General features: G+C 48.5%; 1 protein-coding gene across 1 annotated transcript in view; it reads right to left on the reverse strand.

Moving 5' to 3' along the window:
• Window positions 1-216: 216 nt before the first annotated feature.
• Window positions 217-22,897, reverse strand: part of SCPEP1 (serine carboxypeptidase 1) — a 28,681-nt gene continuing 6,000 nt past the window's right edge. The window contains exons 3-13 of the mRNA XM_035026778.1: window positions 22,095-22,184; window positions 17,568-17,723; window positions 17,142-17,216; window positions 14,216-14,288; window positions 10,490-10,527; window positions 9,693-9,821; window positions 8,999-9,092; window positions 8,111-8,224; window positions 6,493-6,630; window positions 4,751-4,914; window positions 217-982 (exon numbers count right to left, since the gene is read on the reverse strand). Of these exons, the coding sequence (XP_034882669.1) occupies window positions 920-982; window positions 4,751-4,914; window positions 6,493-6,630; window positions 8,111-8,224; window positions 8,999-9,092; window positions 9,693-9,821; window positions 10,490-10,527; window positions 14,216-14,288; window positions 17,142-17,216; window positions 17,568-17,723; window positions 22,095-22,184 (1,134 nt within the window). The 3' untranslated portion in view covers window positions 217-919. The remainder of the gene's footprint in view (window positions 983-4,750; window positions 4,915-6,492; window positions 6,631-8,110; window positions 8,225-8,998; window positions 9,093-9,692; window positions 9,822-10,489; window positions 10,528-14,215; window positions 14,289-17,141; window positions 17,217-17,567; window positions 17,724-22,094; window positions 22,185-22,897) is intronic.

The following is a 22,897-nucleotide window of genomic DNA, read 5'->3' on the forward strand; positions in this document are numbered from 1 at the left end:
TTTATTTGACAGAGAGAGACAATAGCGAGAGAGGGAACACAAGCAGGGGGAGTGGGAGAGGGAGAAGCAGGTTTCCCGCGGAGCAGGGAGCCCGGTGCGGGGCTCGATCCCAGGACCCTGGGATCATGACCTGAGCTGAAGGCAGACCTTAACGACTGAGCCACCCAGGCGCCCCGAGGTCCTGCTTTTTAAATTAAAGACATCATTTCAATTTTAAAGAGAAGTTATAATTCTTTGACTAAACCATTGTGCCTTTAGGAATTTGCTGTAAGAAAAGAAGAAGGATGTGTATAAAAACATAACTGTCAGGATGAATCACCAGAGCACTGTCTCTACCAGACACACTAGACGTTGCTCACATGAAACAGTTGCGCATTTGGTACATCCACAAAGTGGAATGCTCAGCAGCTATTAAAAATGTTATAGGAGAACATTTATTGACATGAAGAGGCGTTTAGGACAAACTGGTATGTAGGTAGTCAAACAACATACAGTAATGATTCCATTTTTGTAAAAAATATATATGCATATATAGCAAAAAAAAAAGGCTTGCAAGGATGGACACTAAACTGATAACAGAGCTTGTCCCAGGGAAGGGAGGAAAAGGGTGTTTATTTTGTTTACCTGTATTTCTCTTTTTCTCCCCCATACATCACATCATTTACTTTTGTCATACCAAAATGTCAACCTATTTCAACTCTTCATTTTGATTAAAACAAATCCGTTGGAAAAAAATGGGGGTTTTTCAGAAGCAGAAATGATTTCCAAGTTGCCGCGGAGGCAGCGAGTCTGTTCTCTGGACACACGGGCAGGAACCTTCACGCGCACAGGCAGCCGGGTTCGCGGGAGACCGGTGCTTCCCGGGTCCTCACTCTGGGCCCCCGAGCCCTAGGGCCAAGCAACTCACCGCCAATCCATCCTACTCCTGCTGAGTCACCATCCTCATCATCTTCAGAGCCATGTCCCCTTGGTCAGAAGGAACCTAGAACCAAACAGTATCCAAGTCCACACTCCGGGTTCTGGGTTCAGGGGCGACATCCTGAGACCCTGCTCCCAGGAGGAGTGCCGGCTCCACGACACAGCCTAGGAGGACATCTGCACCTGAATGCGCCCCTTACGGGAGGGTCCCATCTGAGAAATGACCCCTGCACAGGACAGAAGCTCATCAGGTTGCAGGGGTCTAAAGTAGTCAGCATTTAGGAAAAGAACCTGCTGTTCCATTTAGGGCTGATCTGTTGATTGATTGATTGATTTTCAGAGAGAGAGAGAGTGAGCGCAAGTGGGGGGAGGGGTGGAGGGAGAGGGAGAGAGAGAATCCCAAGCAGACTCCCCACTGAGAGCAGAGCCCAACCCAAGGCTCAGTCCCATGACCCTGAGATCATGACCTGAGCCAAAATCAAGAGTCGGACACTTAACTGACTGAGCCCCCCAGGCGTCCCTCTTGATTTCCTTGGAAGACTTGTGCTCATGTTAGCAGGACCTAGCCTGTTCAAGGAAGAGGGGAGATTCTAAACATTTTAAAGGATTCTCTGGGAATGGAGTACAAAGTAGAGGGAAGCTAATAGCAAATCTGTCAACAGATACAACAAACGAACAAGATGCTTTGTTTGGGTGGCACCCCATTTTGGTATTATTGTTATTATTCAATTTTCTTTTGTTTTTCCTTTGAATTTTTCAGATAGGTTCCACACCCAATGTGGGGCTCGAACTCATGACCCTGAGATCAGAGTCACACGCTCTACTGCCTGAGCCAGCCAAAATTAGATTTTTCAAATAATTCCTTTATAAACCCCCTTCCCACACACCATCGGAAAGGGGAGGGACAGAGGCCTCAGTTTCTCCGCCACAAAGATGGGCGTCCAGTTGACGGCCCCAAGTTCTGAAAGCCCATGGGTCCATGATTCTCTACGGCACACTGCTGTCCCCAGTCCTCTTGCCCAGCAAGGTCCCCTGGAGGCACAGGCACAGTGGGGTAACCAAAAAGACATTTCATCAACTAAAGGGGAAGTGGTTGGGGATAATTTAATACCAGTGTCCAGGAGCTATTTTAAGGCTGCCCCAACTGATGTCTTGGTTCTCTCCGTGACAAGCCAGAGGAAATGGGCCTGAACTCCAGTATATGAGCAAGAGCATGTGCTCTCCTTCCCCTCCCCTTCCTCCTTCCCCTCCCACCTGCCCCTGCAGGGACCCTTCTCACAGCACTGTGCCCTAAGACTTCCTACTAGCTTCCTCCCTAGTTGATATTGAGGGTACTCAGAATACGTAAAGCCCTAACAGGGAGTTGCCTGGGTGGTTCAGTCATTAAGCGTCTGCCTTCAGCTCAGGTCATGATCCCAGGGTCATGGGAACGAGCCCCGCATCGGGCTCCCTGCTCCAGGGGGAGTCTGCCTCTGCTCCTCCTTCTGCTCGTGCGTGCACACGCATGCTCTCTCTGTCTCTCCCTCTGTCTCTGTCTTCAATAAATAAATAAAATCTTGGGGCGCCTGGGTGGCTCAGTTGGTTGGGCAACTGCCTTCGGCTCAGGTCATGATCCTGGAGTCCCAGGATCGAGTCCCGCATCAGGCTCCCTGCTCAGTGGAGAGTCTGCTTCTCCCTCTGACCCTCCCCCCTCTCATGTTCTCTCTCTCTCTCTCTCTCATTCTATCAAATAAATAAAATCTTTAAAAATAAATAAATAAATAAATAAAATCTTAAAAAGCAAGCCCTAACAAAATGCCCTCCTAACCGTGGGTCCTGCTGCCTTGTTCATGATCTATTCAGATGAAGTTTCTTAAAAGGGCAGATTCCTATCCTTCCGATTTCTGAGAGGAAGTTGTATTCCCTCCCTCACTGCCCATTCATCTGCTGCACCCTTTCCGTGCTGGCCTCCAGGCCCGCCACTGCACCAAAAGCGCTTGCCACGAGCACTAAGGATACCCCTGTGCCCGAATCACTGCTGACACTTCGCTCCTTTATCTGAGTTGGTGGCAGCTTGCGACACCACCGGCCCCTGGGGACTTTGCGGATGCCCACGTCCCTGGTCTCCCTCCTCCTTTTCTGGCTGCCCTCTCTCAAGTCTCATTTGTAGGTCCTTCTTTCACTTCCTGCCTTTTAAATACTGGTCTGTCCCTGGCCTTTTTCATATTTGACTCCCAAATCTCTCCAAGAGCAAAAATTTGACTCCGGATCATATATACACAGTGTATATATTCAGCTGCCTTATGAGCATCCTACATGGCGGTTCTATAGGCAAACAGGTACCAAGTCCGGCCAGTTCTCCCTTCTGACACTATCAAATTCCTCTACTTCTCTCCCTCCTTGATTACTATAAGAGCATCTTAGAGGGGCACCTGGGTGGCTCAGTCAGTTCAGCGTCTGCCTTCCTCTCTGGTCATGATCCCAGGGTCCTGGGATCGAGCCCCGCAGGGAGCCTGCTTCTCCTTCTCCCTCTGCCTGCCACTCCCCCTGCTTGTGCTCTCTCTGTCAAATAAATAAATAAAATCTTAAAAAAAAAAAAAAGCACTTTAGATCGGCTATTTGCCCTAGTCTCATCCCCTGGGGGGGCACCCCATCAGTTGGGGCAGCAGACCAAACCTTTGTTGCTAGAATGCCTTTTCTTAGACAAATCTGGCCATTTCACTCCTTTGCTTTTAAGACCCTCAATGCACGCTGTTGCTTTCGGGATACGTGTGAGCTCCCTAACAAGGTATCCCCGGCCTCATCTCTCCCCAGGGCCCCTCCTGAAGCTCCGTTGGACCTGCCCATGCTGTTTTTCTTGCTCCTACACCTCCTCCTTGCCTAGGTAATACCCCTAAGGAGTTGGTTTCTGGAGAGGGCACTTTAGTTCCTGCTGAAATCCCTCTTAGCATCTCCTCGGCCATCCAAGTAAACACACACTATATGTGCTTGATGTGCAAACGGAGCTTAAAGACCAGTTTTCTAGCCAGACCACCACCCCTCAGCCCCTTCTCTATGGAGATTCTGTCCTAAGCACCAGGGGGCCAAGCGGAGAGAGCCGCCCACAGGGCACCTTACCACCCCTCCCAGTGAATCTCCTCCAGGAAAGCACTGTCCTGGGAAGAAGAGAACCTGCATGTAAGTGGCCAGACCAAAGCCTAACCGTGAGGGAAGCACCCGACCCCTCGGGTGCCTTTGCAGGTGTTTGCATGTGTACGTGCACACATGTGTGTGTTTACAGTGGATTTATCCCTCCAGAATCTCCCTCAGCCCATGGATAGCCACTCAGTCAACCTACGACCTAAGGGGAGACAGTGTGTTTGCTTAGCAAGTGCAGGAGCGAGACAACCTCATCTTTGCACACAAAGCCTCTTCCGAACTGGAAATCTGGAAGCTACTGCTGCTCGAACACTCCCCCTACCTTGTACCATGCCCTGCGACTCAGCTTTCCAGAGCGCTAACTTTGGCTTTCGCTCCCCGAAAATGTGAGGGAAAGACAATTTCTCCCTTCTTCCCCCAAGACAAATGATTAAGAGGAAAGTAACATTAAACTCATTTAACCTAAGGAGTAAAAGACAGAGCCCAGCTTAATGCTCTCAGAAGGATTTAGTTTTAAATGAGGATCTCTAGATTCAAAGGACTGAAGCACTAAGAGCAGGATTTCATTAGAGACCCGGAAACACTTCCCAAAACAAATCACTTCCTCTAAGGCCAGTCCGGGCAGTGCACTCAACGCATAATCAACTGCCTGCCCATGGCCTCACCCTCAGAGCAGGTAAGAGCCCACCACAAAGGCTGAGGGACGCGGCCTCACCATGTGCCCGGCTCTGAGGATCCAGTAGAAAGCCAGGTTCTTGTAGGACTTGAGGAAAGCAGACGTTTCTGAAGCGTTCGGGTCACTGTACACAGCCTTCCACTTCAGCTGGTTGAATTTGGGCAGCTCTGCCCACTTCAGTTTCCGCACCCAGGCCTCCTGACCTGGCAAGAGGGGAAGAGCAGGGCCTGGCATCAATAGCTGGGTGGGGTAGAAACAAAAATCTAGATCCCATCACTTCGCCGTTCCCAAACTGTGATGCATGCACACAGAACCCATCCCGAGATCCGCTTAAAATGCAAATTCAGAGTCCGTAGGTCTGGGTAGGGCCTGAGACTGCCTTTCCAGCAAACTCCCAGTGATGCCCAAGATACCTGGGAGAAACCTAAACGCTGAGAAGCCTGACTACTTCTGCCTCTGCCTTTCCCACCGCCATATGCTCTGAAGCAAGGCAAGTGGGGACCTCTGGAGGTGGCAGGACTCTCCGGAGGACTGAGAGGTCTCAGGGTCGGAAGATGCTAACGTGGATCACTGGGCAGGTCATGGAAGAAACACAGAACCGTTTCAAAGTGGCCTTAGTGCCCTTGGCTTACAAGTGGCGGAAATATTCAATCCCGCTGACCTCAAGAGGTGCGTCATACCTGTCATACCGTGTGCCTCGATTTACCTGCTGGTTCTGAAAACCTGCCTCTCAGTCTTTACCTGGTCCTACTGAAAAAGAACCCCAAAGGCCATTTCCCCCGGGTCCTCAGGTTTAGAATCAGCAGGGTTTAGGTTCAATTCAGCTTGCAGAGCTTACCACCTACTGGGACAGTGACAAAGACTCAACTCACCAGTGCATTGACCCCATGGCCAGGAAAAGGTCTCCTTTTCTATTTGTGGTGGGAGTAGGTGTCATGCATTTCTTAATCATGCATAAGGGCCTCAAAATCTGGCAGGCCCAGGCTTCTCTAAGGGGTCACCGTGATGAGGGCGCAGAAGGCTAGCAGAGGGCAAGCACAAGCTGACAACCTGCAAACTGTCCCCCCACCCCCAGGTGGGATCTGTGTGACATTCCTCAGGCACTCCCCGCTGCCCTAAAGCTAAGGGAAGGAAAAACAAATGTTTAACTCCCTCAGTTTACAAATATCTTCATGATTTACAAGAAAAAAGCATTCTTATCAATCACCTAACTTCCAATAGGAAACTCCCAACTGTCTTAATGTTAATGCTTTACTAGAGGGAGAAACCACCTTAACTTGACAAGGGCAAGGCCTCCAGTATCTTGTAGGTCCTCTTTAGCGTACAAAAGTTCTTTTGAAATCCTCCCGTTTTCCTTACCCCCAACTCCAGAGTATATAATCAGTCACCCCTCATAACCCTGAAGTAGCAGCTCTTTCTGCCCACGGGTCCTGTCCCTGTGCTTTCATAAAACCACCGTTTTGCACCAAAGACGTCTCAAGAATTCTTTCTTGAAAAAAACAAAAAACAAAAAAAAACAAAAACAGAACAAAAAAAATTCTTTCTTGGCCGTCAGCTCCAGACCTCATCCCATCAAACCTCACCTACATTCAACAACTGCCTCAACAGCTCTGTCCTCTTCAAAGAGGTCAAGGTCGGGGCAGATGAACGTAACAGGAAATGGCCTTCCTCCAGGCATTTCAATGTCCCCAGCCCCGAATGGCATGTCTGGCCAGGGCCAGTTCCCTTCCAGCTCACCCCAAGGAACAGCCTCCAGGTGCCCCTCGGAGCGTGTTCCTTACCTATGGTGTCCACGATGAGATCGAGCTGTCCGTTATAAATGGTCACATTGACCCCGGCTTCCAGCAGCTCGTCCACAATGCTGATGACCGGCTTCATGAAGTCCCCCTCCATGTTCTGGAAGACATCGGCAGACTGCCCTGCACGTGAGGAAAGAGAAAGAGGTAAGAGCCTGCAATCTGCCAGAACACGGGGCACCTTTCAGACCAGAGCCTCCTGGGCCCCGGCACCCAAAGTAACCACTGTGCTTCACCAACAGGGACCGACCACCCAGAAATCCATGTCCGGAGCCAGTCTCCTGAAGGCTAATGCCCAAGCAAACAGGGAGCTTCACAAAATACTCGTTAGGCTGGTCCTCTCGGGGAACAATCTCTGCGTTGGGGCAGGTGTTAGTTTTCCTCCTTTGCTAAGTAACACCAGGGCCACAAGTGGGGCTACCCTAGTAATAAACCAAATCAGACCTAAACCAGTGCAGAGCTAGCCCTCAGGAAAACCACGGGGAGGATGAGCCCGATGAGCCCCAGGCAAGAGAGAAGATGGTCAGCACCGCACTCCTGGCGGATTCCTGACTGTCATCACCGTGACAGTGAACCCCACAATAACAGTAGCTACTATTCATTTCTGTCCGCAAGCACTTTACAAACAAGATCGCATTTCCTCGTCATCAAGGATATATACTCCCTCTATATACTCTGGAGTTGGAGGGTAAGGAAAAAGGGAGGTTTTCAAAAGGACTTTTGTACGCTAAAGAGGACCTACAAGATACTGGAGGCCTTGCCCTTGTCAAGGTGGTTTCTCCCTCTAGTAAACTGGGAGGTACGGAGTCCTAACTTGGGCAGTGGTTAGAGCGACTGAGGCTCCGAGAGGCTAAGATACATGGCCAGGAGAACGAGCCAGTCAGTGGCAGGCGGGGTATGAGCACGGGCCGGCGGGCTCCCTGCACGCTTAACTGCACGCCGGAGCGCAAGCCCTGGGTATGGGTATCGGCTGGCAAGTTTGTCCTTTCCGGACCAGACACAGCTGGGGCCACGGAGCTTTCTCTATCAGTCACGGTCTGCCAAACCACGGGCAAGGGGACTACACTGGGCACTGCCCCTTGCCCCCAACAGTTCCTAATATGGTCCCCAGAACAGAATATAGTAGACCCCGGAACCACATCCAGCATCAGGATTGGGGGGAGGGGGGAGCCTGGCCGGGGAGCTGGTCAAAACCTGCCCCAAAGGACCTTTGTCTGGAAGTCACACCCATAACCAACTGTGGCTTTGGGCGTGGCTTTTTTTAATCTCGATTTTTTTTTTTATTATGGAAAACCTCAAACTGATAACAAGTCAGAAGGGTAAGAGGATTCCCAGGTGCCCATAACCTGGCTGCAACAAGATTTATCAACACCTAACCCATCATTTCATTTCCCTCCCCACCCACTTCCCTACCAACCTCTTATTCTGAACCAATTTGGGCACGTTATGTTTGCTCACCTTTAAAATGTGGCCCGTAATGCTGTCCTACCTGCAACCTATCATCACCACCGCCAAAACCCATTCTTCAAATTAAGGCCTTTGAACTGGCCCCTCCACTGCCCTGCAACCCCACAAATGGCCCTTAATTAGGTCACAGAAGTACCTCCCCAGGAGCAATCCTCAGGAATAATTCTGAGCTTCTTTCTGATGGGACCGTTCATGAGCTGACTTAAGGTATCCTTCTGTAGGTGTCTCACGTGGCGCTGGTAAAGGTGAACTGAAACAAACTGGTACCCGGTGAGTCAAAGGACTGGCAATACGACCAAGAGCACGTCTTTCCCAAGCAGCTGGGACAGTGTGTCTAAGAGGGAGGCTTTCAGCTGGAAAACGAAAAGCGTCACCTTCATCCACCCCAGATGGAGGAAGAAAGCCAGAAAGACACTGAAAGTGGAGATGCTTTATTAATTTTGAATGCTGCACTTTATGTACTTTGGGGCCGCTGAGATCATCCAGCATGGCCAAAGGAGATCAGCTGCGAAGTGGAATCTAGAGGCTCCCGAAGCCTTTACAGGCCTCCTATGGAGGGAGGACGCCAGGCATTCAGCATCCGCGGCGAAGCTGGGTCAGCTGAAAGACAGCTCAATCCAGCCTTCAGAAGGACTGTAATGTGTAATGCGCAGAAGTTGGTTTCCAAACTTCAAAAACACTATGGTAAGCGAAAGAAGCCAGATGCAAAAGACCACCCATATAAATGGTTCCATTTATATGAAACGTCCGTATCTAGAAACACAGATTAGTAACTCCCTGGGGCTGGGCATGGAAACGGAAACTGACTGCCAGGAGACACGGGATCTTTCTGGCATGATGGAAATTTCTAGAACTGGATTGTGGTGATGGCTGTGCAGCTTTGTGAATGCACTAAAACCACTGAATCATACACTTAAAATGGGTGAGTTTTGTGGTATGTAAATTATGTCAATAAAGCTAAAAGAATTGATTCCCTCTTGCATGGAGACAGAGACGGGGTCTAGCAACGTCAAGGTTCACTTACCTAGGGGGATCTGGGTGAATTCAAGGCTCGACTTCACTGCAGATGTGGGAGTGCTTTTAGTTAAGATGTTATAGAAGTTCACCCCATCTGTGTTCTGAAATACAGAATGATATTTGGCTGTTTGTTTTATTTATCCATTATCAAAGCTGCCTAACAGAAAGGCAACAGGCTCTCCATCTTATCCAAGGACAGCTTTAACTTTGTAAATGTGCCTGGACCAACAAGAAATGCAGCTCTGAGACCAGCTGTCAGCCCGATCTCGGGGTCGGGGGGGGGTTTGCGGTAGTGAGCAGCTCATCCAAGTGGATCTCAGATGCTGGAGAAAACCAAGGGCCTGCGTGTTAATTTACAGGGAGAAGAGGGCTAAGGAGGGTCCGGCACACTCGTCCTCGGCTGTGCATTCTTCCCTCCTGGCTCACTGGGGACAGAATGTTGCCTGGCAAGGATTCAAACATTCACTTCTGCAAGACATATTATTTCTTATAGTGTCCATGGGACAAGTGGGTCTTGTAGGCCCGGGGTGGCTTTCTGAGCTCATCACTGCTCAGACTCGTCGGCTTTATCGTTTAGCACTTGATCATTTTCAGATCTGAGGGGAGTCTCAGGAGACCCCCAAATCCTGACAGCACCAACCGGGAGGTCCTGTCTCCCTGGGAACACGGCAAGCAGGCTGCCCTCGAGCCTGTCTCATTACCTGTTCAATGACCATTTCTGCTTTCCCCCACAGCTGGGTGGCCTCTTTGTAGAGCCCCTTATTCACGGCATCCAGGACATCCTCTGCAACCTGAGACACCTCTGCCAGGCCTTGGTCGTCGAGAAGAGACTGGAATGCAAACCGAGAACGAACAGGTCCACATCGCTCAGGGACACAGACCTGGCATCACCACAGCTAGGGACAGGTGACAGAGAGCGTGCGAGGAGAAAGGCCTATAGATGAAAGTGTATGGCCAGTCACGTCGTCACTGATGAAAGAAATACAGTGAAACGTGAGCGGAGTCCAGATGGTGGGTATATGGGTGTTCACAGGGATCGTTCAACTTTTCTGCACAGGTGAAAATTTTTATCATAGAAAGTTGGAGAGATTTGTTTTGTTTTGTTTTAGATTTTATTTATTTATTTGACAGAGAGAGACACAGCGAGAGAGGGAACACAAGCAGGGGGAGTGGGAGAGGGAGAAGCAGGCTTCCTGCCGAGCAGGGAGCCCGATGCAGGGCTCGATCCCAGGACCCTGGGACCATGACCTGAGCCGAAGGCAGACGCTCAACCGACTGAGCCACCTAGGCGCCCGAAAGTTGGAGAGATTTTAAACATTGTGTTTCTTATACCCAGAGCAATGGGGAACTGGGCTGATGGTTCATTAAATTTGCCCAGAGAGCAGTGTCAACCTCCTAGGCAAACCCAGCTAGCCTGTTTGTCCTGGGCACGGAGCCAGGGGAGATCAGCTGCGCTGCTTACCACCGAGGGTGCAGAGGTGGGAACTCATCTACTCACCATGCTGTACAGGAAAGGTCCCCAGGAGAGCACCGAATCTAAAGGAAACCACATGTGTACAAAATGTACAAAATAAGTCCGCAGTGGCTCTGTCCTCCCAGAGAAAACCCAAACTAGCTTCCCTCCCAAAGCGGAGACAGAAGCAAGAAGGCTGCTGGCTTCAGGTCTATAGGCTCCTTCACTCACTGATGTCCCTGCAGGGCTGAGGGCTCAGTCGTCGGGAGGTGGGCTGATGTGAGGGCCTTTCTGTTGACTCAGGGCTAATGACATGTTAATTTGGCCTGATACTGGAGCAACCGCAGTGAAAATTCCTGTCAGACCTCTAGGCTTTTTGACAGCTTAGAATATTTCCCCTGCCCTTGCTCCTCCAGTCTGGGGACACTTGCTTCTGCCAAGGAGCTAATTAAGGAAGGAGACTAAGGATTTTGTAATTCAAGTGCCTATGACTATACTGTCAACCAATCCTTTTTTTTTTTTTTTTAAGATTTTATTTATTTATTTGACAGAGAGAGACACAGTGAGAGAGGGAACACAAGCAGGGGGAGTGGGAGAGGGAGAAGCAGGCTTCCTGCAGAGCAGGGAGCCCGATGCGGGGCTCGATCCCAGGACCCTGGGATCATGACCTGAGCCGAAGGCAGACGCTTAACGACTGAGCCACTCAGGCGCCCCTCAACCAATTCTTTTCTATTCCACAAACATACTGAAAATTTACAAAGGGTCTGAAGCCAGCAAGGAGTTTTAGAGACACAAATGAATAAAACAATGCCTGCCTCAAAGAGAATAGTTGGGCTTGGTTTGACAGATTCATAATTCCCATAACTCTAGGTAAGGCTAGGACCACTGAGATGTGCCAACAAAGTAGCAAGGACCGCAACTTGCACATTTGAATATGTCACTCCTTTGCTTAAAAGCCTCCAATCGTTCCCTAAGGCCAAGCATCTCTAAGTGTGTTTGAAGTAACCTCAGTACTGCAGGAGTTCAGCCTAGGTATTAGAGAAGAAAAAATGATTCTTCAGTTAAATATCTTTGAGGCTATGCAAAACAGACTATCCGCCCCCCCACCCCCGCCCTTGCAGGACTTCTCAGAGCCTTTAACATGCCTGTGAAAGCTTGAGGAGGTGGCGCCAGTATTTAGCCCTGGCAACTTATTTAACTACGAAGCCCTCTGTACAGCACCTCTTTGGGTCTGGTATTCGTCAGGGTACACTCTGAGACACGCAGGCATACCAGGTCCTCCGGAACCTTGCTATCATTCACCTCTCCAACTTAACTATCAAGCTTGTGCCTTAGTTTCTTTTTTTTTTTTTTAAAGATTTCATTTATTTATTCATGAGACAGAGAGAGAGAGGCAGAGGGAGAAGCAGGCTCCCCGCCGAGCAGGGACCCCCTTGCGGGACTTGATCCTAGGAGTCTGGGATCATGACCTGAGCCGAAGGCAGACGCTTAACCATCTGAGCCACCCAGGCGCCCTTGTGCCTTAGTTTCTTGACATAGAGAATCGTCTGCAATTCTCCAGTGCACCCCATTCCCTGCTTGATCTAGACCAGGGAGGGACAAAACTTTTCTATAAAGGAACAAACAGTAAACCTTTTTTGCTTTGCAGGCTAGGCAGCCTCTGTTGCAACGACTCGACTCGGTTGCAACAGCCTCCAGGCAGCCACAGACAACATGTAAATGAATGGGCATGATAGTGTCCCAGTAAAAACCTTCTCTACCAAAGGAGGGTGGCAGGACAGACTCAACTTGTAGGCTGTAGTCTGCCAACCTCCGATGTGCAACAGAACTTTCTGTAATGATGGAAATATTCTCTATCTATGTGGTCCAGGACAAGTCAATAGTCACATGTGCTTACTGGGCACTTGAAATGTGGATAGTGCAATTGAAAGAGTTAAATTTTTATTGTATTTTAATTAATGTCAATTTAGTGGCATATGGCTACAGCTACCATCTTGAACTGTGCAGGTCTTCTTGAGGACACGGAGCATGCCTGTGCACCTTTCCTAGCACCTCGCACATGCCCACTACCTAGCAATTAATAATTGTTCATATAAATTAACAGTATCTCTCTCTCAAAAACAGAGTATTCCTGGGATGGAGGGGTAGAACTGAAGTGGATCTGAAAGGAGGGATTCAGATCTGGGCAGAAGATTTCTTTTTTTCTTTTTTTAATTGAGAGAGAGCACACGTGCGGGAACAGGGAGTGGGGATTAGGGGGTGGGGAGGGAGGGGCAGGAGAGGGAGAAAGAGATTTTTTTTTTTTTTAATTTATTTATTTGAGAGAGAGAGAGAATGAGAGACAGAGAGCATGAGAGGGGGGAGGGTCCGAGGGAGAAGCAGACTCCCTGCCGAGCAGGGAGCCCGATGCGGGACTCGATCCCGGGACTCCAGGATCATGACCTGAGCCGAAGGCAGTCGCTTAACCAACTGAGCCACCCAGGCGCCCCGAGAAAGAGAATCTTAAGCAGGCTCCACACCCAGCGTGGTCTGGGGGAGTTTGTGTGTGTCACACCGGGGTGCGAATACCGGCATCTAAAGGGTAGGGACGCTGCTAACATCCTACAGCGCACAGGGCAGCGCCCACAACAAAGAATTATGTGGCTTAGGTGCCTGGGTGGCTCAGTTGGTTAAGCAACTGCCTTCGGCTCAGGTCATGATCCCAGGGTCCTGGGATTGAGTCCCACGTCGGGCTCCCTGCTCAGCGGAGAACCTGCTTCTCCCTCTCCCACTCCCCCTGCTTGTGTTCCTGCTCTCGCTGTCTCTGTCTCTGTCAAATAAATAAATAAAATCTAAAAAAAAAAAAAAAGAATTATGTGGCTTAAAATGTCAATAGTCCTGAGATTTAGAAATCCTGTGTTAGAGTTAACCCCACCAACGTGACTCTCTCAGATGTCGGGAGCCACACCCCAGATGTCTGCATCACAAACAACTTTTATTTGTACTCCCAAAGAGGACACTCTGGTTATGAAACTATGAACCTGAGTGGCAGGACCTAATGGTAACCTTGTCTCATCACCATGGTGAGCAACACACGGGAATTTCACCCCAAATGCTCATTCTAGTGGCGGTGACAAATAACCAACAGACTGGGGTTTGAATCCTGACCAGGCCACTCATGCTGTGTGTCAGAGGGCAAACTCCATCACCTCTCTAGTCTTTAAAATGTTTTCATTCTCCCTCTCCCACTTCCCCTTGTTGTGTTCCCTCTCGCTGTGTCTCTGTCAAATAAATAAATAAAATCTTTAAAAAAAATAATAATAATAAAAAATAAAATGTTTTCAACTGTAGGGGTGCCTGGGTGGCTCAGTCAGTTAGGCATCGAAATCTTGATTTTGGCACAGGTCATGATCTCAGGCTTGTGAGATCGAGCCCTGCCGTGGGCTTGCGCTGGGCATGGAGCCTGCTTAAGATTCTCTCTCTCTCCCCCTCTGCCCTTCCCAATCTTAAAAAAAAAAAAAAGTCTTGAACTGTAAAATGTGATTCTTTTGGTGTAAGAATCAAATAAGAGAATTCAGTCTGGCCAGCAGCAGTCCACGGTAGGGAGCTCTATAAATGAGTTCTCATCCCCAAATTTCTTGGACACCTCTGGGGTTAACACTTTTTGTGTTGACATCTCTAAGGACCCAGAAAATCCTGTTTCCCTGTTTTCTGATCTGCACCACACAGCCCAAAGTCCCAGGCAAGGATGGAGAAAAGGAGTAAAGAAGTATCTGAGGATTGTGTACTTACCAACAGGGGAGATCCACGAGTCACCCAAAGCGACGCCGGCAAAGTTGCACTGGATGGTCCCTTGCTGAATGGCCTGAAAGAAGAGCCCAGAAACATTCTTGCCAAGGGAACCCAGGGACCTCCGTCCCTTCTTCAGCAGGAGGGAGCCAAGCCTTTATGCACCTCTCCCAAGCACAGAAAACTTCTGCCCATCCTTTCTAAGACTCCCTGGATATCCGAAGACCTAAGAGACCCAGTAGAGAGCAAGAGTAACTCTTTCCTGCTGCCATTTGCAGAATGAGGAAGCACGGCTCAAGTTTCTCTCTACTGTTTTCAAGAGTGCTGGCAGGATGTGCGTGGGGTCTGGTGCGGCCCGAGCTTCTTTCCCAGGGTCACTGGCACTCTTTCCCCTGCAGTCTGGGATTTCTAACAAGGTGCTGGGGGGTTGAGTGGGGGGGGGGGGACCGGGGTACAACAGTCACTGTCCACATGGCAGTCACTGAAGGGTGGCGGGCCTCCTCAGGTGGTCCTTGAGGGAGAGATGGATGCCTCAGGACTATACTATCATTTGTATAAAATGAGAAAAAAGAATATATAGTGGACCCTTGAACACAGGTTGGAACTGCGCGGATTCACTTATACACCGATTTTTTCCAACAAATACAATACAGTAATGTAAATGTATTTCTCCTCCTTACATTTTTCTTAATAGCATTTTATTTTCTAGCTTACTTTATTGTAAGAATACAGTATTTAATACACGTAACATATGAAATATGTGCATCGACTGTTTATGTTCTCAGTAAGGCTTCTGGTCAACAGTAGGCTATTAGTAGGTAAGTTTGGGGAGAGTCAAAAGTTATATTTGTGTTTTCCATAGCATAACTTATAGAGAAAGTGAATCACTGTGATACATGCCTGAAACTAATGTAACATTGTGTGTCAGCTGTCCTCAAACAAAAAAAATGTGTTTAAAAAAGATGTGTTGGCGCCTGGGTGGCTCAGTCGTTAAGCATCTGCCTTCGGCTCAGGTCATGATCCCAGGGTCCTGGGATTGAGCCCTGCATCGGGCTCCCTGCTCGGCGGGAAGCCTGCTTCTCCCTCTCCCACTCCCTCTGCTTGTGTTCCCTCTCTCGCTGTGTCTCTCTCTGTCAAATAAATAAATAAAAATTTTTAAAAAAAGATTCTCTCTCCTCCCTCTGCTCCCCCACCATCCCACACTCTCACTGACTCTCTCTCTCAAATAAATAAATAAATAAAAGTTAAAGAAAAAAAAAATCCTCTGACACACACACATTTAAGAATTCCCAAGGACTTGGGTGCCTGGGTGGCTCAGTTGGTTAAGCGACTGCCTTCGGCTCAGGTCATGATCCTGGAGTCCCGGGATCGAGTCCTCATCGGGCTCCCTGCTTGGCAGGGAGTCTGCTTCTCCCTCTGACCCTCCTCCCTCTCATGTGCTCTCTCTCGTTCTCTCTCTCTCAAATAAATAAATAAAATCTTTAAAAAAAAAATTATATAAAAAAAAAAGAATTCCCAAGGACAGGTTCCTAGAACTGAAGTGATTGGGTCCAAGGGCATATAGATTTTAAAAGTTGACAGAGACTGCCTAATTGCTCTTTTAAAATGACTTACCTATCTCCATTCCCACCAAGAGTGCAGGAGAGCACTTATTTCCCTGACTTCTTACCAAAACTGGGTGTCCTCAATCTCTAAATATTTGTAAGCCTTACAGATTTAGCTACTAACGAAAGTTGAGCATTTGTCTTATCTTCATGGGCTGTTTACATTTTTTTCTATAAATGGCTTGTTTATATTCTTTGCCAATTCACTACTAGGATATTGTCCTTTTTTATAGTTATCAATATGAATACTTTTTCTATCATATATTTGTGTGTGTATATATATACATCTTTTGAAATTATCTATGGAACTCTTAAGTTTTACATTTGAATGTGGTCTAAATATGTCAACCTTATCCTTTTTGGCTTTTGGGTGTTCCATCATATGAAGGAAAGCTTCAGGGGTGCCTTGGTGGCTCAGTCCATTGTGTCCAATTCTTGATTTAGGCTCAGGTCAAAATCTTGGGGTTGTAAGATGGAGCCCCATGTTGGGTTCTGTGCTGGGCATGGACTCTGCTTGAGATTCTCTCTCCCTCTGTCCCTCCCCCTCTCCCTGGCTCACGAGCACTCACTCACTCTCTCTCTCTAAAAAAAAAAATTATTTAAAATTAAAAGAAAATAGGGGCGCCTGGGTGGCTCAGATGGTTGAGCATCTGCCTTCGGCTCAGGTCATGATCTCAGGGTCCTGGGATCGAGTTCTGCATCGGGCGCAGGGAGCCTGCTTCTCCCTCTGCCTCTGCCTCTCTGTCTCTCTCTCTGACTCTCATGAATAAATAAATAAAACATTTAAAAAAAATTAAAAGAAAATAAAAAATTTTTAAAAATGAAGGAAAGCCTCAGGTTTTCTTACAGTTTTGATTTTTATGTTTAGATTTTTAATCTATCTAGAACTGATGTTTCATGAAAGAAAGAATTCCACGTTACGGTTTTTCAAAGCGAGAGCCGTTCGTTTCCATACGATTCATTGAATATTCTACCTGCAGCCCAATGATTTGAAATGCCATCTTATCATCGCATATGACAATGCCATATGATCATATGCATGACACGTTATTTACATACACTTATGTACACATCATATCCTGCCGCATTTAATCCGCTAGTCTGCTGCTACGTTAGTACCACATTGGTTTACTCGCTGTAGCTTTCTTTATAGCTTGTTCCACATCTGCTAGGGCAACCTTCACTGTTCTCTTTGAAACTTTTTGTGGTTATTATTAGACTTTATACAAAGTCCCACTCAAAGTACATTCAGTATCAGGTGATATAGAAAGAAACAGAATCAGTGTCTGTCTGAAACCAAACAACAAAGTCATTTTCCCCATTACCTTATAAAGTTCTAGACCAATGCCAGCCGCCATTTTGCCTCCGTAGGACTCTGAGAAAATGTAGAATGGAATCGTCTAGCAAGAAAAGGAATTTACAAAGAATAAATATCCCTGATGCCTTTTTTTTTCCCCCACATGAGTTAATTTCAAATTTCTACCACATGTAATGGCCAGACAAAACAAATCTGCTTTTCTTGGTCTTTTCCCCCATATCTGATTAGAATACTGGGCTCTAAGGTCATTCTTTCAAGCTCAAAACCACTTTGAGATGATAGAAACAAAAGGCCACAACCTGCTCTCGGGTGCAGAAAAGTTTTCTCTGATAATGGCTGGACATTGAACTCTTGGGGAAACAAGTTAATTCAGATGGCTGCAGCAGGGTGACTGCTAGCCCCTTTGCTCACCTGTCCCCGAGTCACTGCTCACCTGAAATTCCTTGTGGCAATCAAAGAAAGTCTTCAGGAGAACCATCATGTCTGAGGCCACTGTGGCGAGGTCTTTGGCATATGCATCACTCTTGTTCACGTAACTGAACCCAGTGCCCACAGGGTTATCCACAAATAGGAGACTGGCTGACTGGAGCTACACGTCACAGAGGAAAGTCAAGTGGTACAACCACTCAGTTAGCCACCGACTATCTTTCCACCATCTTTTTTTAAAATTTATTTTTATGTTGTATTTTTTATTTCCACCATCTTCTATGCATGTTAACCCATGCACGTGAAGATAGCAGTGCACTTATGATCCTACTGCTAAAAGAGATTTCAAAAAATAAGGGACAGGAGGGGCCCCTGGCTGGCTTAGTTGGTAGAGCTTTGTTAACTCTTGACCTCAGGGTTGTGAGTTCAAGCCCCACATGGGGCCTGGAGCCTACTTAAAAAAATAAATAAGAAGGACCAGGAACATAAGACTACTAAGGCAAAGAAAGGCAAAGAAAAGAAGAGCTAAGAAGGAAAGATTAACATACACACAGGGACCAAAGCATCTGAGCTGTCACTTTTCACACAATATGGCATCCTAAACGTAATCCATTGGCTCAGGTAGAACCACGCGGCATCAGTTGGAGCCTCGGCTCAAAGCAGTGACAGTCCCACCGAGGTCTGAATATCACATAGCAGTTTTCTTCAAGATGAATCCAATTTCCACAGAAGCCTGGCCTCCAGTACACCGCCAAGTACAGAATTTACCCTAATACCTTTTCCAAAGTGGCTCAGAGCTATAGAATCTCCGGTCTGGAAGGATCCTCACTGGTGACACAGTCCAGCCATGTCCTTTACTGATCAGGGAATTAAAGTTGAGAAAAAACCCAGGACTTGTCCAAAGAAGGTCACAAAGCTGGACAAGTAATGGCAGCATCAGGCCCGGGCCTCCTCACTTCTCATCCAGGCTCTCTGCCTGACTTGTGCTATGCTCTGAGTTCTGGAAAACTTGCAAACAAGCCAGTGTGGCACTCTGCTACAGCATGTAGCAAGTTCAGGAATGTTCCAGGCTAAGGGAACAGCATGTGCAAAGACCCTGAGGCAGAAGTAAACTGCACTTACGAAGGACCAGCAGGAGACAGACAAAGAGAATCCAAGGGCTCAGAGGGGACCTTAAGGAAGAGGTGGTCTCACATTGAGTCTTAAATGGTAGATGTGAGTAAAGGAAGCTAGATGTGAATGAGGGGCCAAAGGAATGAGGTCCAAGCCAAGGAACTGTCCAGGCAGGGCCTGAAGGGAGTGTGTACATGGACAGACGTTGGGAAATGGGGCAGGAGGTAGGCAGAGACCAGTTTATGCCCAGGAATCTGGCTCTGATCTTCTGGGAACCGAAAGATATTAAACTAAGGAGTGATTTCTATTGGAAAGGCACTCTGAAAGCAGCCACTAGAGAGGACGGAAAAGGGATGGATGAAGAATCTTAGCACGTGGGTGTTAAACATAGAGTTACCATATGACCCAGCAATTCCACTTTGAGGTAGATTCCCCCCGCACCCCAAAACCGAAAATAAGAACTCAAACAAATGTTTGCCCACCAGTATCCCCTGCACTCGTCATCAGAGCCAAAGGGTGGAAACAACCCAGGTGCCCATCAACAGATGAAGAGACAAACTGTGGTCTATCCACACAATGGACTATTATTCAGCCTTACAAAATGGGGACCAGTGGCACATCCAACATGGATGAACCTTGTAAATATCATGCGACATGAAAGAAGCCACACTCCAAAGGCCACATACCGTATGACTCCATAGTTATAAGATAGCTAACACAGCCAAGTCTGTAGAGACGGGAAGTTATTGGTGGTGGCCTAAGGAGGGGCTGGTGGTTAATACCTAAGGGTTATGAGGTTTTCTGGGATGGGAAGGTAGTGAAAATGTTCTGAAACTGATTGTGGTAATGGTTGTAAAACTCTGAATATATGGAAAGCCACTGAATTGTATACTTCAAATGGGTGAGTCGTATGGTATGTGAATTATATTTCAATAAGGCTGTATTTTAAGAACTAATTTTTAGGGGCACCTTGCGTGGCTCAGACGGTTAAGCATCTGCCTTCAGCTCAGGTTATGATCTCAGGGTCCTGGGATTGGGCTCCCTGCTCAGTGGGGAGCCTGCTTCTCCCTCCCCCTGCTCGTGCTCTCTCTCTCTCTCTCTCAAATAAATAAATAAAATCTTTCAAAAAGAAAAAAGAATTCATTTTTAGGTAAAACCAATTGGAAGAGCGGGGTGAGGGGTAGGAGAAGACAAGGATGGCTCTCTGGTTTCTGGCTTAGGCACCTGACTGGGACACTTGGAGTTCGCTGGTTTTGTGGATGGGCAGAGGGTCTGGTGTACTAATGAATATAGTTTGGGATATGCTGAACAGAGGATGTATGAGGGACATCGACATGGAGACATCTCAGAAGCAAATGGAGAAATAGTTCTGGGGCCAAAAGTTCTCAGCTGGAGATACTGACTTGGGAGTCATCATCACCTTCTATGTGTCATTAAAGCAGTTGGAGAGGACAGGGCTGCCCAAAGAACACACAGAAGAGAATGTTACCAAGGACAGAGTACGGGACACAGCAACATCCAAGGCACGGGAAAGGCCAACAGGGTGGCAAAGAAATCCATGAAAAGAATCCCATGAAGGATCTGCTGGCCTTGGGATTGGGAAGCCAGCATGCCCCTGGGGACAAGAGCTCCAGCAGAGTTACGAGGAGAGAGCCAGGTGGGTTAGCGCGGGGCTGCCCAACCTCACCGCGGCCATGGAGGAGATCCGTGTGCTGTGTCCTAGAGCTAATGTGCTCTGGATTCCCTAGCACCCACTCTCTCCTGCCCCCAGCCCCAGCCCCCAGCCCAGAAAGCTCTAGGCGAAGGCATAAATAGGAGGTAAAGATGACTAGACAGCAGTAAACAGAGGCATACCTCATTTTACTGCACTTTTTAAAAATCGAAGGTTTGTGGGCAGCCCCGCATCAAGCAAGTCGGCCGCTACCATTTTCCCAATGGCATCTGCTCACTTCATGTCTCTGGGCCACATTTTAGTAATTCTTGCAATATTTCAAACTGTTTAAAACTGTACTTGTTACAGTGTTCTGTAACCAGTGATTACTGCTCACGGAAAGCTCAGATGATGGCTAGCATTTTAGCAATAGGGCCCTTTTCCCTTAAGGTACGTACACTGTTTTTTTACACATCACATCAGTGCCTGTGGAACAGACCACGGTATAGGGTAAGCATAACTTTTTTATATGCCCTGGGAAATAAAAAAAGTCATCTGACCCGCTTTATTGTGGTGGTCCAGAACCGAACTCGCAGTATCTCCGAGGTTTGCCTGGATAAAGAATTCTTTTAAGAAACGGCGGGAGCGGGGTGCCTGGGTGGCTCAGTCATTAAACATCTGCCTTGGGCTCAGGTCATGGTCCCAGGGTCCTAGGATCAAGCCCCACATCGGGCTCCCCACTCAGCAGGGAGTCTGCTTCTCCCTCTCCCTCTGCCCCTCCCCCTGCTTGTGTTCCCTCTCTCGCTGTCAAATAAATAAATAAAATCTTAAAAAAAGGAAGCGCGGGAGCTGGAGGGGCTGGTGTAGTAGGCTGGGGAAAACCTGTGCATGCCCGCATCCCAGGGAGAGCCTAGAGACGGCATAAGGATAGAGAAAGGTAGTAACTGAGTGGACTCTTGGAGGAAAGGACGTCAGCAGAGAGGAGCCTCAGGTGTTGTTCTGGGAGCGAGACTGGGGGACAGAGGGGTAAAGCACTTACTAGCGAGGACAGGGCATAGCTGGTCACAGGGGACGGCTCTGTTCTCCCGGGAGGCAGGGGGACAGGTCAGACACGGAGGGGAGCAGAGTCTCAGCACACAGCAGAGGCGGCCCTAAGCCCGGGTGAACCCCACAGCCAGGCAACAGCCCCACCTGCTACGGCATTGGCCGCCAGGGCTGGGCACCTGGGAGTAGGAGCCAAGCAGGTGGACAGTGGGGCTGACCCAAGCTTGGGGGTGGCAGGGCTGTTCCGGGAGAAGGATGAAGGAGCCAGGGGTTGAGCAGCGAGGGGTTACGGCAGGAAGTGAAACTAAGAATGAGGGAGGGAGGGAGACAGAACTAGAGAGACACCAGAAGGGCAGAGGACAAGGGGTCTGAGGTCTTGATGGAGTCAAGAAGCAAGGCAGGCGAGAGGAGAGGGGACAGGATTGAGGGTTGTGGCCGGAGGCGGGGACCCTGCAGTTGGACTAGAGAGATGGCCAAGATGTAGGAAGTGTCAAAGTCCAGGGTGCCAGCTAGAATAGGCTTCTGCCACCAAGTGGAGGGAAAGCTCAATGATGTGGCACGGCCAGAGAGGAAGCAAGTGGACAAGTGCGCAAGGCCCCAGGACACATGGGGAAAGGGACAGGGCAGGATGGCTAGACTTGTGACCCCACCCAGAATGGGGTAGGGCGGGCCTCAGCCCTGGGGAGGCCACAGGGCACTTGCACTTAGGGGCTGTGTTCACTGTACCCAGGTACTTCTTCGTGGTTTGAGATCACTATCAAGAGGCCCAATTTCCTTGAAGTTTCCAAATCCAGTGCTGGAACCGCCTGGACCACCCTGCGGAAGAGAAAATAAAAATAAACCCAGAGAAAACATCAGTCAAATCTTAGTCATTATAACGGCAACCACATTTAGAATACAATTCATGATTTAGCAATGGCTGGGACAACATTATACAAAAGACCTCACTGACCCGGTGAACCAGCGTGTCTGTACCAACAGAGCCCCTTCAAAGGGAAAAGACCCAGGGACACCTGGCTGGCTCAGTCCGTAGAGCATGCGACTTTTGATCTCAGGGTTGTGAGTTTGAGCCTTGTGTCAGGTGTAGAAATTACTTGAAAATAAAATTTAAATTTAAATAAATAAATAGGAAGAAAAGACGTGGCCTAAGAGCCCCGGAGGGAACTTTCCTACCTCTGATCCTCTGAGATTGAACCCTGGCCTGCCACGGGGCTCGCTGACCTTCAAAACACCTTGTCCACTGCCTCTCATTTCCAGGATGAGCAGTTAAGGCTCAGGGAAGGAGCACAGCAATTAGGGGTCTGCCAGGCCTGGACCTGGGGTCCTGTGACTCTCCACCCCATCACCCTCTCCTCAGTGTCCCTGCGGACTGACAAGGGATGCAGACTGAGGGGCAATTTGATCACGAGGATCCCCAGGATAGAATTCAACAAATGCAAAAAAGTCTCCAGAGCGGGGAGGACCCAAAACTGTGCACACCCAGGACCAAGGGCAGGGCAGGACTGTGACCAGAGCTTGGTGCTGGGGCC

The sequence above is a fragment of the Mirounga leonina genome, unplaced genomic scaffold (assembly GCF_011800145.1).
Source record: "Mirounga leonina isolate KUSES-001 unplaced genomic scaffold, KU_Mleo_1.0 Mir_200, whole genome shotgun sequence".
Taxonomy (NCBI): Eukaryota; Metazoa; Chordata; class Mammalia; order Carnivora; family Phocidae; genus Mirounga; species Mirounga leonina.